This window comes from Oreochromis aureus, linkage group 10 (genome assembly GCF_013358895.1).
Source record: "Oreochromis aureus strain Israel breed Guangdong linkage group 10, ZZ_aureus, whole genome shotgun sequence".
Classification (NCBI taxonomy): Eukaryota; Metazoa; Chordata; class Actinopteri; order Cichliformes; family Cichlidae; genus Oreochromis; species Oreochromis aureus.
In genome coordinates, this window is record NC_052951.1 from 4,734,436 (window position 1) to 4,751,703 (window position 17,268).

The following is a 17,268-nucleotide window of genomic DNA, read 5'->3' on the forward strand; positions in this document are numbered from 1 at the left end:
CGAGTCAGTCCCAACAAAATGTCCTTTCAACATGCACTATATACAGTCTTTTTTGAAGGTGTAACTGTAGTGAACAGGAGTTGACTGTAGGGTCCCAGTCCGTTAAGCTGACCAAAGCTACAGCAGCCGGAGTGAGCAATCCAGTCTCAGGTTCACAAAAGCAAGGAAAATAGAAACCATACCTTTGTCTCTCGGCGACAGTGCGTGGAAAAAGCACTGGGCTACGAAAAGGCTACACTTTCACATACAGCGTAACCAGGAGGATGAACAACCAGGACGTCGTCTAGATGGCAGGGTAACCTATTCCTTGATGATCCACTTTGTCCTCGACGTCGGGTCCGTGGAGTGCATCCAACCTCAGGCTAGCAACGGGCAACATTAAGTGTCGTGGCTAAAGTCCTCCTATCGGCTCGTCAGCTCCCAGCGAGACGGCCATCTATACTCTCTCGCTCCGAACGTTCACTTAACGGCCAAACCCAGCCTAATCCAACTGGAAACGGTGGAGGGTCTTAAAGAAAAGCGCAGCTGGAGTTAGCTCTCGCTCCAACTCCCTGTCCCCACGCTATCTACCTCGACGGTGGCCTGCAGCAACACCAGTTGCGGCTCGTGGCTACACAAGCCAAGCTTTGCACATAGAGTGAAACTCCGTCTAAGCTTGCTGCAGTTGCGACTTCTGCTTCAGTGACCCCACGGATACCCCTTTTGGGCTCAGTCGAACCGTGAGGCTTTCTTAATGTGGCTGGCCGTGGCAACACGTGGGAGACAGCTACTTCTCCTCTCCTCGGCTCCACACATCCACACCAGAGCGCGCGCACGGCTTCTCTGACTTCTATTTGTTTTTCTCTCGCCTTACCCAGACAGGCACTATATGGCAGCTACAACCATCTACATGCATGTGCCCTTACAGCTTGCCATCACCAGTGTGTGAATGTGTGTGTGAATGGGTGGATGACTGAATGTGTAAAGCGCTTTGGGGTCCTAAGGGACCAAGTAAAGCGCTATACAAATACAGGCCATTTACCATTTTATTATCCCATTGATAAAAACTACAAAATCAAGAAGTGGGCAAATACTTCTTGACAGCACTGTAAGGTGGACTGACAGAAACTGTTTTGTGGTCTGCATGACCACAGGGGAGTTCTGGAAATTATGCAGACCTTGTCCTGCAAGGGTAAAATAGAGACCATGATTTTACTGCCATACAGTTTATAATCAGCAATTGCAGTGTTATGGGGATGTATTAGTTCATATAGCATGGTTGACTTGGTTGGCACCATTAACGCTGAATGATATATACAGCGTTTTGGAGCAGCATTTATTTTCACCCAAAAAAGGAGACCCTAAATTACAGTAATGAGCAGCTGAAATCCTACAACAAGCAAGAATGAGACTTTAAAATCATAACAATTATGCTCCTCTGTTCTTAAATGTTTACCATTGGTAAAAGAAGAGATGATGCTACAGAGTGCTAAACATGGACCTATTCTAACGGTTTGAAATGTCATCAAATACAAAATAAGCATATATTTTTCAAAATGTAGACAAATTTCAAGATTTTAATGTGTTGCTTCTGTTGTATTTTAACCACATATCATTTATTTAAAAATATATATTCACTTAAATATAAATTATTTATAAATTTGTATACTGTGATATTATTTTCATTTCTCACAGTGTTTCAGCTTTTTTTGGAAACGAGGTTGTAGATAATGTGTTAAAGAAAATTACTTCATTTCTTGGTACCTGAGAGCTGATTGTAAAGTTTTATTAGTGAAGCGCTATAGACTGAAGGTTGTTGCTGTTTTTGTTTGTGTACAGTTGTCTGCTTGATTTGATTGAGGCACAGCTGAATGTATGGCATGGGCAAACAGCAAACTGCAAAGCTGAGCTCAGCATGGGCTTAATACCATCAAGTAAAAACTGTGTTGTGAACAATGAAATAAAATATGTGGTACAAATATTTCAATTCAAATCCATACACTTAACCTATGCAATGTTGAATTTAGGTTTGAGATCAAATAAATTACATTATGATAAATCATTGTAATGTGCTACACTGTGTGATGAAACTGGTGCTGAGAAAAGACTTGAATATAGTTGTAATTGTTGTAAATCAATGTCCATTTTTGTCCGAAAGATAAAAAAAAGTCTTCCTCTCACCTCCTGATTTATTTCTTCAACATTTTTCCTGTCTGTGTGCCTGCATCTCATCATGAATCCTGTGCAGGCTGAAGAGGGAGCGTTTAGGTCCGTATGACTGGCTTTCCATACCTGTGCCTGGAGGCCACGACTGGATGGTGGTGCCCGGCTTAGAGCCAGAGACAACATACCAGTTTAGCGTCCTGGCCCAAAACAAGCTTGGCACAGGCCCCTTCAGCGAGGTTGTCACTGTGAACACACTAGGTGAGTACACCCACTACTGCTTAACCTGAAGGAAAGGATCCAATAATAAAACAGCTTTGGCAGGCAAGTAGAGAGAGCAGCTAAAAACACTGAACTAACAAAAATCATCCGGACATGTTTTTCATGTCATGCAAGTGTTAGAAAAGTAGTAGGCTATTTTAAATTATATTGATCTTAATTTGCATTCTAATATTTGTAATTAAAAGGCGCAAAAAGGCACATCTTAAGTGTTCTTCAAATTAAACGTCACACTACAGTAGTAGAGAAGTCATTTTAGGAGGATCTGTGCTGTAAATAAAGTCTAACAAGTTAACAACTCGCACAACGGCTCCGGGGAAGCCAAACAACACTCTCTGTGTGAGTGCTGGTCCTGTGAGCTTTCACAGACTAAAGGATTAGTGATATCTTTGCATTTTCATATCACCTTTATTCATGAAATGTCAGTTCAAAAGTGTTTTCTCATTTAGGAATTAGTTTAAATTTCCCACAATATTTTTGTTTCAATGAATAATAAAGTGAATTGCTTCCTAGTTAGTTAAATTGAATATGAAGTGAGGTACATAGTTATTACCAGCTCAGTGGTTCATTTGCTGACCTTTGTTAAGAAATGTTTACTTTTTAAACAGAAATGTAAGAGCTACTTTATAAAGGCTCAAAGTGGAATCCTGTTCAGTCATGATACATTTTACACTTGTTAAAGCAGTGAATAGAGGAGCATTGCTTAAGTATAAATTAAGCTTCCAAAGATTACCTAAAGATAAGCAACAAGTTGGAAATGATGATGTATCCACGCTGCACCACCGAAAAAGGAGAAGCAAAGAGCTGCTTTGAGCCCAGGGGCTGCTTCTTCTGTCTTTTCTCAAACACTCAGTCAGATATGGTCACACATTTATTGTGGCGTCTTTGGAAAGAGTAGAACTAATAGATATATTGGAAACATCTTTAGTTAACTATTCACAATTTTACCACCGAAGTTAGTGAATGAAAGCATGGATGTGAAAATTGTTACGAAAAAAGTGTTTGGTCAGAATGTTTACAAATGCTGGTTACATCTTCATATGTAAGCTACAATTCTAAATAACATTCATTTGATGGGATGTAATGCCTTTATTTTATTTTTCACCTGACCATATGAGTGTACAAGGCACTCAAATTAAGAGAGATAATAAACACAAAATTTCAAAGATTACAATCTATGAAAAAGGAATAGTCTGTTAGATTTGCCAAATGTTCCACAATCAGATGTTTGCTAACGTGCTAGTTTTGTGTCTTTAAAAGTTTTGTTAAATGAACAGAGTGAACCGTTATTAGTGCAGCTGTAGATCAGGTAGTAGGTCGCCAAGTAGGTCTTCCAATTGAAAGTGAATTGATCCCCGGCTCCTGCAGTCCAGGTTTCAAAGTATCCTTGAGCAGTATACTGAACCGTATTACCCCCAGGTCATCCGTTGGAGTGTGAGTGGTTAAAGTAGGTATAGATAAATAGACAATTGAATAGAAAAGTGTTGTATAACTACCAGTCTAGTTTAGTTCTTTCTTGTTTATGATTAACCACTTCATAAATTCAAGTCGCTTCTAGAATAAAATGCTTATAAATGTGATGTATGTGGTGGCTTTGATATAATGCATCACCATTATTATTACATCTATAGTCACAGTTGGGTTTAAATGTGTGATAGTGTCAGTGTGTAGAGGGGAGCTGATTCACTTTATCATGCCGATAGACACTTGCTACTTGCTCAAGATAACTGAATCTTTAACAGACATTTTCAACTCTAAAATGCTCTTCCAGTATTTCCTACAAGTACCCCTGAACCATTGGTGCTGCTTACCCCACCACGGTGCCTCACAGCCAATCGCACGCAGCAGGGAGTCCTGCTCACCTGGATTCCGCCTGCCAATCACACAGCACCTATCCAGCATTATGTCATGGAGTTTCGCCTGGGGGAGCGATGGGAGGTCTTGGACGACAGCATTCCTGCAGGGGAGACAGAGTTGGTTGCCCGAGATCTCATCCAGGTAAAAGCCTGAATACAAAATGGAAGTTTGTCACAGTTTTAAAACCAGACATCACATTTTGGGCTGTCTAGACCACAATACTAAATTTTGCTCTTTCAGATGGCTCAATTGTTCTTTCTCATTTTGTTTTTGTACTCAGGAAAAATGCTGCTGTGTTCAGACACCAAATAAAGAGTTTTGTACATCATTACTCAATTGTGACTTTATAGTGTTCTATAGAACACTATAAAGTCACAATTGCAAAGAGAAATTAAAAATGCATGCCATGAAAGAGTTCGGGTCTTAGGAGGCTAAAGCTTTGTTTTATAGCATAGCAGTTATTCACCAACATCAACAAGAAAGAAATATTCTCCAGCATATCTCAAAGACCTCATGGTACAGCTTGGGATTTTTAGTGTTTCCAAAAGCAAAATGGGATGTATAGCCTTGAGATATCAATGTCCTCTTTTGAGGAAACCAGCTCCTATTGATCAATTTCATTGACTAGTAATCTTCATCATAGTTTTGCTGACAAAAACAAGACAATAACTAAATAAAAACAAATTCACAAGGACAAAAATGATGATGAAAGGCACTGACACTTTCATCGACAAATAAAAACAAGATGAAAATATTTTGAAGAGACAAGATCCAATCACAAGTAATTGTGGAGAAAGGTGGAACGAGCTTGCAAGTGATCCAATCAGACTTAGTGTCCTTGTACAGTAAGGTTTGATCAGCTGGCTCCCATGCTCCCTGTTTCACATAAAAAACAAACAAAACATTAACGCTTGAGAGGAAGAGAAGAGTAGACATGTGGAGACATTTCATGTTCGATGTTAAAGTAAATAAGATGCTTTGTAAACCATGTGGAGCAACTAGTACTGGTTAAAACATCAGAAATGTTTACTATAAATAAATATATATATTTATTTATTTATAGTCAACTCAAACTATGTTAAAAATAAAATAATTGAAACACCTAAATTATGATTATTTTATATTAATATCTGTTATTTAGTTTTCCATTTTGCTTTTGTTCTTCTATGATTCAGGTATCATAGAAGCTTTTGTCTGGTCAGAACTAAGATTTATGTTTATTATTTATACCTGTGTTAATTATTTTAAATACCTTATATCATCATGGAGGAGTAAAAAGGGAACTTTAAGCTTGACAGAGCTGAGAAACACATTGAATCCAATGAAACAAAATAACTGTAATAGAATGTTTTTCCACAATGTCCAGCAACAGGGTGGTGAGACAGCAGCCTTCTCAGACTCGGCTTCACACTTTCCTCTTTGACAAAGCTTATAGTGAGGACTGGATCAAGTAATCCTGAACCATCCTTTAGTTAGGTTGCTATAGGCTTAGGTTGCCAGGGTGGCTTCTGAAGATCCCCTGTCATAGTGCTGTTACAGCCAGCTTGGTTGTCATAGTAACAACACAGGTATGCACAGCTGACTTGGCTCGCTATCTGTCTCTGCAAGTTTTACTGTGAGGTAAACGTAAATTGTCTTTTTCCTTAGTTCATCTGGCACACACACACACACACACACACACACACACACACACACACACACACACACACACACACACACACACACATGCTTCTATGTATGTGGGTATGTAAGGGTCATGCATGCATGAAATTAACAACAATGTAATACACTGTGTCATTATAATTTATTAAATTGTGCTTTTTAATAGAACACAGTACATTTCCTAGAGATATTATAACAAATGGTATATCACTGTTGATGTATGAGCTCTGGCATGTTGCTTTTTTCGCAGCATTTCAACTCTTCCGCCTGTCTGCTAATACTCCTGCCACGACACTTTCAAACGTCTTTCTTTAATCTAACCACCACTTCCAGCTCCATGCAGATGCTTTTATCTCTACTTCCATTGCACAGCAAACACCCACACATACTCTTCTCTCCAGCTCTCAGTCTCACAGATGCACACATCACACCTAGCTTGTGTAACTTTTCTGTTGGAAATTCACTGCATTTTTTAGGTCATGGGACCAGAATGGGAGCTCTCTTTGGTTCCTCACATATGTGTGTATGTTTTAAAGTGGACATTTGCTGCACCACAAGTAAATCCTCAATCTGTTCTCACAAGTGAGCTGACAACTCAGTGCACTGCATATTTATGTGCTAATAACTGGCTTGTAAATAATTAACTAGACGGCTGTTAGAACACTGCAGCTGATCTTGATGAAACTTTGTAAATGGTTAATAAACACTGTGCAGTGCGTCTGTGCACATGATTGGATGGGCTGGTGTAATGTTGTAACTGATCTTTAAAAAAGTTTAAAAAAAAAATCAGTAGACCGTCTCATGTTACGGTCACAATTTAATGTTTTTCTTTGCTTTTTTATACACCAAAAGTACTTGGCCTTCTAAACCAGTGGCTAACACCATCTACCAGGAGCAGTGCAAATTAGGCGTAGAGTAGTAGAATTCATGAGATATGCAAATAATCTGCAGACACATCAGCAGCTTCTGAAAATAAAAATGAAAACATCGGTTTTGCAGCACAGATTGAGCAGAATTTTTCAGTCAGAGAATAAAAGTTTCAGTTCATTACAAAATCAAATGTCTAACCTGCTCAGAAAAGTCACATGGGTCAACGTGTGTTTCATAGAAAAGCTGTTTGCCCTCTTTGTGGCTTCCTCTTTCTGTCTTTGACACACTCGTCTTTGGAAAGTGTTTTAATTCAGCCACATGAATGGTCTGCTGAGGTCATGCGAAAGCATTTTCAGCATCTCAAAAATCCAGACGGATTGTCTGATATTATAATTTGTTGATATCTGAAACTTATATAGATATATTTATATATTGTAGCAACACTGAATTCTGACTGGTAGCCTACATTTATTCCACTTTCATGGTTAGAGAGCTGTTATGTTTTCACACTTTTTGTGTTTCACTAATTTTACTAACATCAGCAATTTTGGGAAAATATTGCATGCTGTCGTTAGTCCTGAAACATGAAAAACAATGAGAAATCTGAATATGATCCAGGTGAGTATTTGATGAATATCATGTACATTTTAGTTGGTGTGAAATATGATGTGAAACCTTATGCCTCTTATATCTAAGGAAGAGGTTTTTTTTAAATCCCTGTGTGACTTCTTGAGAATAGCAAGAGGACAAAAAGAAGGGTTGAAAGAAGGTTTGTTGTAGCATGCATTAGTTACTTCTTCAAGTTGGTGGATATGGTTTCCTACAACAAATTAAAAGTCATATGTTCTGATAATGCTGATTCAGAAGAAAATATTCTGTTCCTTTAACTTCATTCTTTTCTCTCCGTTGCCAGTTGCTTACAGCAATTATTCTGAGCACAAAATATAGGTTAAGGAACCACTATTCAGCAGTAGTTCACCAATGCTCCAGTAGCCCATAAAAGACTACAAAGTCACAGAGGAACCCAGGTTACATGGGAAGCAGCTTCGGATCTCACTGAGAGCAAATTTTAATGTTCATGCGTACAGTTTCAGGAGTACTCTGAACAACAGTGATGTGTATGGCAAGGAGAAATTAATAAAAAAAGCATAGGTGCAGTTTACTGAAGATCATGTGAACAAACCAGAAAGCTGATAGAAAATGATGAGATTAAAGTAAAAGTCTTTAGTTTAAAATGAGAGATGTTCCTCAGTACATAAGCCTTTCTGCCACAGAATGGTGAAAGATGACCAAAGAAAGTCAAAGTTCTAAATTTAATATCGTCAGTTTGTCCTGTCGTCCTCCCCTCACCCCCAACTCGTTGCAGCAGATAGCTCCCTGAGCCTGGTTCTGCCGGGGGCTTCTTCCTGTTAAAGGAGAGTTTTTCATTCCTACTGTTGCCCGCTGTTCATCCTAACAGGCTCAGGGGAGCGGTAGCAATCTGATGCAAGGTGAGGGGAGGAAGACAGGATAAAAGACATGCTGTGGAAGAGAGCCAGAGTTTAATAATAACTAATGATTAAATGCAAAGTGGTGTATAAACACCTGGTTCAGCCCTAAGGAAAGTTTTAAGCCTAACCTTGACAGTAGAGAATGGTCCGTGTCTCCCGAATCCAAACTGGCAGCTGGTTCCACAGAAGAGGGGCCTGAAAGCTGAAAGCTCAGCCTCCAATTCTACTTTTAAATACCCTAATAAGTAAGCCAGTAGTCTGAGAGCAAAGTGCTCTCAGTGGCACTGTAAGATACTTTAAGGTCTTTAAAAAAAAGTTTGGACCTGATTATTCTTGACCTTGAATGTAAGAAGATTTTAAATTAGATTCTGAATTTAACAGGGAGCCAATAAACACATTTTTAGGAGAAATCTGCTCTCTCTTTCTAGTCCCTTTCAGGACTCTTGCTGCTGTATTTTGGATCAACTGAAGGCTTTGCAAGAGGTTTTTAGGACATCCTGATAATAAGGAATTACAATAGTCCACCTTAGAAGTAATAAAAACAGTAACTAGTTTTTCTGTGTTACTTTGAGACAGGATGTTTCTAATTTTAGAGATATTGTGCAAATGCAGCAAGCATTGCAAAGAACGCAGTCCCACATATTTGTTCAATATGCACATTGAAGAACATATCCTGGTTAAGGTAAACAACTCCACTCCAACTCCACAATTTCTCACGGTGGTACTGGAGGCCAAGGTAATGCCATCCACTGTGGTTAGACATCATGTTTCTAAAATTTTTAGGACTGAGTACATTAACCTCAGTTTCAACTGAATTTAGAAGCAGAAAATTAGGGGTCATTCAGGTCTTTCTGTCTGGTGTTTGTTATCTGGCTTCTCTGTACTTGTTATCCGTGAATCTTACATAGAAAGCACTAACGTATAGAAAAAACTAATTACATGAATAGGTGAATGACGCAAGTTGTATAAAGTGCTTTGAGTACACAGGCAGAATTAAAAAGTGCTATATGACAACCAGTTCATTTACCCAAACAAACGCTGGCCTATAATAAGCTAAGATAGCTGGGTCAAGTGATGACTTTAAAGTACTGATTTAACTACTGCCACCTTAAAGGCCTGTGGTACCTAGACGATTAATAGAGATAGACTGATCATATTTAGGATTGAATCATTGATTAATGGTAGGACTTCTTGGAACAGTCTTGAAGGGATGAGATCTAATAGACACTCTTCTGATTTGTTGCCTGATACTTTGAAATAATAGGCCCCACTTGTAGTCTCAAGTCTTAACCTTAGTCAATTTTAAATTTGAAAACAGAAAATCTGAATGAATCTGATGAAGCCAACAGAACTACATCATCTGCAAAAAGCAGAAATCTCAAAGCAGACAGCCTCCTCACCGAGGCTATCTTGGGATCCTGTCCATGAATCAAGAACAGGTTTGGAGATGAGGGGGAACCCTGAAAGAATCCAACACCCAATGAAAATGTGCTTGAATTTGTGACACGGATCCAGACACAGCTCTCACATTGGTTATATAACTTAATGGTCATGAAGTCTGGGTAAATGACTGAAAGTTTGAGTTTCTTCTGTAGCGTGACCAGGCTCAGGCTTAGAAATTTGGGTAAGCAGCTCCGACATCCAGAGGAATCTCGGAGTAGAGCTGATGCTCCTGCGTGGCAAAACAGCCAGGAAGATAATGGATAATGGATGGATGGATGAATTGAATGCAATGTCCAGTACAAATGAAGAAATGTTAAAGAAGAGTAGGTCAAAATTCCTCTGATGAAATCATACGGAAAGCAATTACTTCCAGTATCCTGCTAAAGATGGATTTTGTTAAATAAATAATGACAGTATGCTCATGTATTGGAGTTTAGTTCATCTGAGTTCTATTTCCAAAGTTTCCAAAGCCTTGGAGTATTGTAGCTTGGTGGTGTTGGTGGTCTATGCCAGTGGAATTTTACAGGTTCAGGCTTACTGAACATTTCTGATAACATAATCTCTTTCTTGTCTCAGGAGGCGTGGTATGAGTTCCGCGTCATGGCCATCATGGATGACATGATCAGCGAGCCTAGTAACGTAGTTGGAGTGTCCAGCACAGGTGAGGCATTAGATCATTTAAAATGTTAGAATTTCATTTGTGGCCATGACTGACAGATGAGATGTGAATATGTATATACAGCTATTATGTGTGGGAACCCTGCATTATCCAGTATGTATAGAAGAATAATGACTCAGAAGCTTAGAGAAGAAGAATGATAGATAAAGCTGCTCAGTGAGTTGCAACCCAACTACTAGCTGCAAACTGCATATTTAACCTCGGGCTAGCCTAACATCTCTGAGCTGAAGAGTGGTGGTAGATGTATTGCACACTCAGCAACACCAACTTTACATTTTACCAACTCAGCACTATTCATTTTAAGCTCGCTTTAACATGGACACTCCTTTGTAGCATCCTGAGGAGGATGACATCATCTTCCTGTCTGCTTCTCCACTGATTGTACTCCACTGGGTGGCTTCGTGATTTTAAAAAGCCAGCCTTTTTTGGCTGTAAAAAAAGAACAGAAAAAAAAACTGTGTTTGGGGTCTGAAATTAAACTATTCATATATGATGGCACTCCTCTACAGAGGTCACTGAGTACACTCCGTTTAGCAGGAACAGCTGCTGGTAACATTTATAGACAAGATTTTCACAGTGATCTCCCTGTTTTTGGAAGTACTCTGCTTCCCCCCTCTGGCAAAACTGGGAACCACGCTGTACGATGATCAAATGCTTCTGCTCATTTCTCTGTTGATATGGAATTCATTTCCTTAAGTTTTGTCCAGCGTGATGTGGATACACTCTGTCCTTTCAAACATGACAAAGGTGATTTGAATAGTTGAACAGTGATTCACTGATTGGGTGTTCCTGCGTTAACAATACTTTGTATTTTGCTAATCATAGTTCACTGTAGCACATAAACTACTCTCACAAGTTCATAACAGAAGCTGACCCATTGTACCTCCTGGTTTCACTGAGAGATAACCAAAACAACTCTTTCAATAATAACTGAGGACAGTTGTAGAAGTTTGTAAATCCACAACCAGAGATCATAGCTGCACAGCAGAAACATTGTCCTCTTTGTTGCATTGGCTGGGTTTTAATTATAGTAATGCCATCATTTTAATTACAGTTAAATATTAATTAGTATTATTATAACAGAGTTTTTGCTCACACAAACAGAAGCACAAGCTTCTTAGATGGACTCTATTATACAGCAGGACATGTGATTTGTCAGGTAATTCAATTAAAATCATCCAACAAGCACCAGCAACACAAGCATTGTAGAGGGGTCTTGTTATCCAAATTAGCAGTGTTGAGGCCTAGGCCAGCTATCAGCTACAACTACCTCTGTCGGCACACGTGTTAATCAAAGCGCCACATCCTTAAACTTAAGCCTTACCAGTATCCAGAGAGATGAATTATAAAGAAAATTAATCTGCTGTACAGTAACTGTGAAGGGGGAACGCAGCTCTGTACACTTTATAATGCAGCAAAATGTAAAACTTTAACATAGAGGGCTAATGGATTGACTCACATTGGTGTGACTCCTACAGGTCTTGTTGGTCTGCTAGGTGGAGCCTCCATTTATAAAAGGTGGATATAACTACTTTGGTTTGACTCATTCGTTACCCATCGTGTGCAACTGAATGTCACCAGCAAGTGGATCTAACTGAGAAACATTGTTAGAAGAAACCCTGCTTTGCCCTCTTCTTTACTCTAATAGTTTATAATTTGTGAAATGACCATCAAGCTGGACTTGAAAGGAAACTAGCGAGCTTATTTTTGCAACCAGAGGAGTTGCCCCCTGCTGGCCAGTGAAATGAATGTCTGTGTAAGGCACTTTGCTTACCTTTTCAGACTTTTCAGTGTGAGAGACAGCAGCAACCAGCTTCTTTACCTGAGCATGGGTCTTATACTGTAGAGTTTGAAGATTTATAACCGTTTCTCCTTTCTTTCTTCTTCAACTTAATTCTGGCAAGTAGCATTCTTCAATATTAGTAATAAATATAAACTAGTGTTCTTGTCCACATTTCATGAACTCACTGTTAAACTTTTACTTACTGCCTGAGGTTTTCGCATTTATTAACATTTCGTGTCTTTTCAAACTCTGCATTTGATCTTCGTCTGTCCTCTGGCTCTGAACACATGAAACATTTATAGAATTACAGTTTTTGGTTACAAAAAACACACAAGGGATAACAACATATGTGGTGGAGTTACTCATCTACTTCCCACTCAGAAATAATTTAGGCAACTTCGGAAATGTAAGGAGCACTAATGTAAACCAATTGCACATTACTGATTACTGTGTAAATACCAATCACTCATTTCATACTAACAAAATTTATTTATACATTTTTTGGACCCTGTACCCTGTTCAGCAGACATTAAGCAATTCAACTTTTGACCTTTTAGAAAAAAACACAAAGGAAAACCTTGGTAAGGTAATTGAATTTCATCAGACACAAGATTTTCTTTTTTGTCTAAGCCAGTCTAACCACATTAAAAAGGTAGCAATCAATCAAAACAGTGCATGAATTACATTACTCTCTATGTAGTTCTGAATAGGAGGAAAAGTTCGCATTCTGCTTAGTCATTGTGACATGCACCCTGCAGAAGACATATGCAGCAGTAAAGGTCAGCTTGAATATATTTGAATTTTATTGGACGGGCCAGAATGTTTTTGGAGGCTCTTCTACACAAACACAGAAACGAGTGAACTCTGCATCTCTAATTTTGCAGATGACGCTGTCAGAAAACAGCAGAAAGTCCTGGTTTAGTTTTAATCAAAGAGCAGGGACAGTGTGCTCTTTACCAGTAAACTCACATCTGTGTGGTATATCTCATAGTAAATATCAGTCTCTGTTTTGGAGCCACAAATTGAATGCTGACTGTAGCATTAATATAAAGGATGTCCATGTCAAAGGTTCAGTGAGCAAACAAAATTTGGCATATGTTCCTTTGCTAATGTGATGTTTCCTCACGGTCTGCATACCTGGAGTATAGGGCTCTGTTTCTGTCATGAATTTGCTGTTCGACTTCATTATGCTTTTATCTCCCTCTCTCTCTTCCCCCTCAGATTTCTTTCCTCCTCCAGAGTTGGTGGAGGAGCGTGGACTGGCACGGCCTGTGGTGGCTGGTATTGTGGCCACCATCTGCTTCTTGGCAGCAGCTGTCCTTTTCAGTACCATGGCTGCCTGCTTTGTCAACAAGCAGCGGCGGAGAAAACTCAAGAGGAAAAGAGGTGAGGGGAAACTCGTTATATTTAATATATATATTTAACTTCCCACATTCACTAAGCCAGTCCTAAAAACCTGAAACATGTCAGCTGCTTAACTTGTGGAGGTGCTGCAGCAACCATTGTATCATCACGCATAAATATTCTGGATAGTACTTCTTATTCTTTGATTTTATTTTCCCATCTTGCTTGTTTTCTTTCCAATATTGTTTTCTTTCTAATTTCTTCACACTCCTTTTTGCTACATGTTTATGCTCTTAACTAGTCAAACATAAACAAAAGTGATTTAAGTAGCTAAGATTTAATGGTGGTGACTATGTTGTTGTATGTTTTATGTATATTAAAACATATGTTATTTGTTAAAAACTAAAGACAACAACAACATATAATTAAAAATTTTAGTAAATATAGATTCTGAAAGTCAGAAAGCATCCATCCATCGCTCCATCCATCCATCTTCCGCTTATCCGTGGCCGGGTGGCAGGGGGAGCAGCCTAAGCAGAGAACCCATGGCCTCAGATTTGGAGGTGCTGATTCTCATTCCCACCTCTTCACACTCAGCTGCAAACTGTTCCAGTGCAAGCTGGGGGCCATCACCTGATGAAGTCAACAGAACCACATCATCTGTGAAAAGCAGAGATGAGATTCAGAGACCACCATAGTGAAAGCCTTCCGCCACTTGGCCCTGCCTAGAAATTCTGTCCATAAAAATTACAAACAGAATCGGTGACAAAGGGCAGCCCTGGTGGAGCCCACCACCCACCAGAAACGGGTCTGACTTTTTGCCAGCTATGTGGACCAACTTCGTGCAACTCAAATGGCCCGTAGCAATGGGCCAGACACCCCATGTTCCCGAAGCACCTCCTCCCACAGGACACCCCGAGGGACACGGTTGAATGACTTCTCAAAGTCCACAAAGCACATGTAGACTGGTTGGGCAAACTCCCATGCACCCTCAAGTATCCTCGAGAGGATAAAGAGCTGGTTCAGGACGAAACTGCATTGTTCCTCCTGTATCCGAGGTTCGACTAATGGACAGACTCTTCTTTCCAGCACCCTGACATAGACTTTCTCACCCTCCGGTCCCCGTTCTTAAAGATAGGAACCACCGCCCCGGTCTGCCAATCCAGAGGTACCGTCCCTGATCGCCACGCAACATTGTAGAGGCGTGTCCACCAAGACAGCCCTACAACATCCAGAGCCTTTAGGAACTCAGGGCGAACCTCATCCACCCCAGGGGCTCTGCCACCAAGGAGTTGTTTCACTGCCTCAATGACCTCGCCCCCGGAGATAGGTGAGTGTTTCCCCTCCCCAGACTCTGCTTCCTCCCCGGAAAACGTACCAGTGGGATTAAGGAGGTCCTTGAAGTATTTCTTCCACCGTCCGACAATGTTCTCAGTCTAAGTCAGCAGCGCTCCACCCGCAATATCATGTTGTTTATGCCAAATTCTGATCTGTCCATCTGAATGTTGCAGCAGAAATTCACTCATAAGATCAGATAATGTTTTTCCAGTCTTCTATTTTCCAATTTTGGTAAGCCTATTCAAATTGTAGCCTTAGTTTCCTGTTCTTCGCTGATAAGGTTGGCACCTTGTGTGGCCTCTGTTGCTGTAACCCATCACCCATTTCCACTTCAAGGTTTGATACGCTGAGTATTCAGAGATGTTCTTCTGCATACCTTGGTTGTAACAAGATGGTATTTGAATTACTATCAACTCAAAAGAGTATTGCTATTCTCCCCTGATCTCTGACATCAATAATACATTTTCGTTCAGAGAACTGTTTCTTGCTTGATATTTTCTATTTTTTGGACTATTCAATTCAGTTTTATTTATAGAGCGCCAAATCACAACAACAGTCGCTTCAAGGCGCTTTATATTGTAAGGTAGACCTTACAATGATACATACAGAGAAAAACCCAACAATCATATGACCCCCTATGAGCAAGCACTTTGGCGACAGTGGGAAGGAAAAACTCCCTTTTAACAGGAAGAAACCTCCGGCAGAACCAGGCTCAGGGAGGGGCGGGTTCATCTGCTGCGACCGGTTGGGGTGAGAGAAGGAAGACAGGATAAAAGACATGCTGTGGAAGAATACATGCTGTGTTTATTCTCTGTAAACCCTAGAAATGGTTCTGTGAGAAAATCCCAGTAGATGGTAATAGAGGTACCAACAACTATTCCACTGTCAAAGTAACTTAAATCAGCTTTCGTCCTGTCTACATGCCTAAATGCAAATCAGTTTTGCGAAGTGACTGCCTAATTAGATATTTGCATAAGTGAGCAGTTGAACGGCTGTTCCTAACTACAAACTTTGCATTTTGCAAAAAACAAGGTTAGAACATCCTTTTAAGTTGTTAAAAGAGTAGTTTTTCATTGATTTGAATATATTTTTGGAAATACGCATTATTTGTTGCTGTACTCGTTTTTCTCTTTTTCGTGATCTGCTGCTTTACGCTGACATCATAACCATCAAAAGCTAAAAGTGATAGACACTTGGCTGCAGTCAGTCATTATATTCATGTTGACTTTTTTAAGCCTCTGTTGCATTTTACTGCTGTTGTGTCGCTCACGTTCAAATCCTGCTCTAAGCCCTGCAGCAGCCATGCTAATGTTGCCTTTGGTGAGTCTAGTTTTATAAGCCTTTTATGTAAATGTGTTGGGTCAGACACGTTTATCGTGAATGACAAAACGATATTTTCCACATTATGAATCTTAATATTGAGGCTCGGCTGAAATTGAATAGGAATAAAAACAGTTCAGTGGATTCCTTCAAATGACCTTGCCTTTATTTGTACAGCTTCTAAGTGAAGTGCTTGTTTTCTCCCTCCCCTACCAGTGTATTTACAGTTTACAGTGTTTTGTTTTTTGTTCCCTATCTTCCAGACCCCCCTCTTTCAATAACTCACTGCAGAAAAAGCCTGGAAACTCCGTAAGTACACCTGTGCCACACAAATGTATTGCTGTACTACAAAACAACAACAACAAAACCTCACAAAACAAATTGATTTAACAAAGAAAATCAAATAGTAGTACACGTTATATTACTGTTTTAAACATACAATGTAATATCTAATAAATTGTAAACTTGTAAATATCTAATAAATTGTGTGGAATAATATTAAGAAGGTTATTCAATATGATAAATGGACTGGTTCTTATATAGCGCTTTTCTACTCTATCTGAGCACTCAAAGCGCTTTACACAACTAATTAATTCACCCAATCACACAAGCACTGTTTCTAAGCTGTTAGTGCCTATCTAACATTCATACACAGTCACACTCCGATGGATGCATCGGAGAGCAACATGGGGTTAGTATCTTGCCCAAGGATATTTGGCCTGCAGACTAGGGGGAAGCCAGGAATCAAACCACCAACCTTCCAATCAGTGGATGACCTGCTGTACCGCCTGAGCTACAGCCACCCTATCAGTGCGTCCTGTACTAGCAGTAACATGTGTACTAAAAACTCTGACAGACATGAACATGTACTACAGGTACCTAAATGATGACTTCAAGGCATCACTGTTGACTGTCCATCTGAATTTTGAATATTTGTTTTGTGTGTGTGTGTTCATTACTCCCTCAGAAAGCTGTTTTTTCTACATAAACTTCACTGTATTGACATCTTCTGTTGGTTCTCATATTGCATTGTGAGAATCTTCAAACAGAACGTGAACAGG

The 17,268-nt window shown here is 39.6% G+C and overlaps 1 protein-coding gene across 1 annotated transcript in view; it reads left to right on the forward strand.

Annotated features, from left to right (window-relative positions):
- Positions 1–17,268, forward strand: part of igsf9bb (immunoglobulin superfamily, member 9Bb) — a 141,844-nt gene that overhangs the window by 89,285 nt on the left and 35,291 nt on the right. The window contains exons 13-17 of the mRNA XM_039617960.1: positions 2,228–2,403; positions 4,193–4,419; positions 10,320–10,404; positions 13,427–13,591; positions 16,471–16,516. Coding sequence (XP_039473894.1) covers positions 2,228–2,403; positions 4,193–4,419; positions 10,320–10,404; positions 13,427–13,591; positions 16,471–16,516 — 699 coding nt within the window. The remainder of the gene's footprint in view (positions 1–2,227; positions 2,404–4,192; positions 4,420–10,319; positions 10,405–13,426; positions 13,592–16,470; positions 16,517–17,268) is intronic.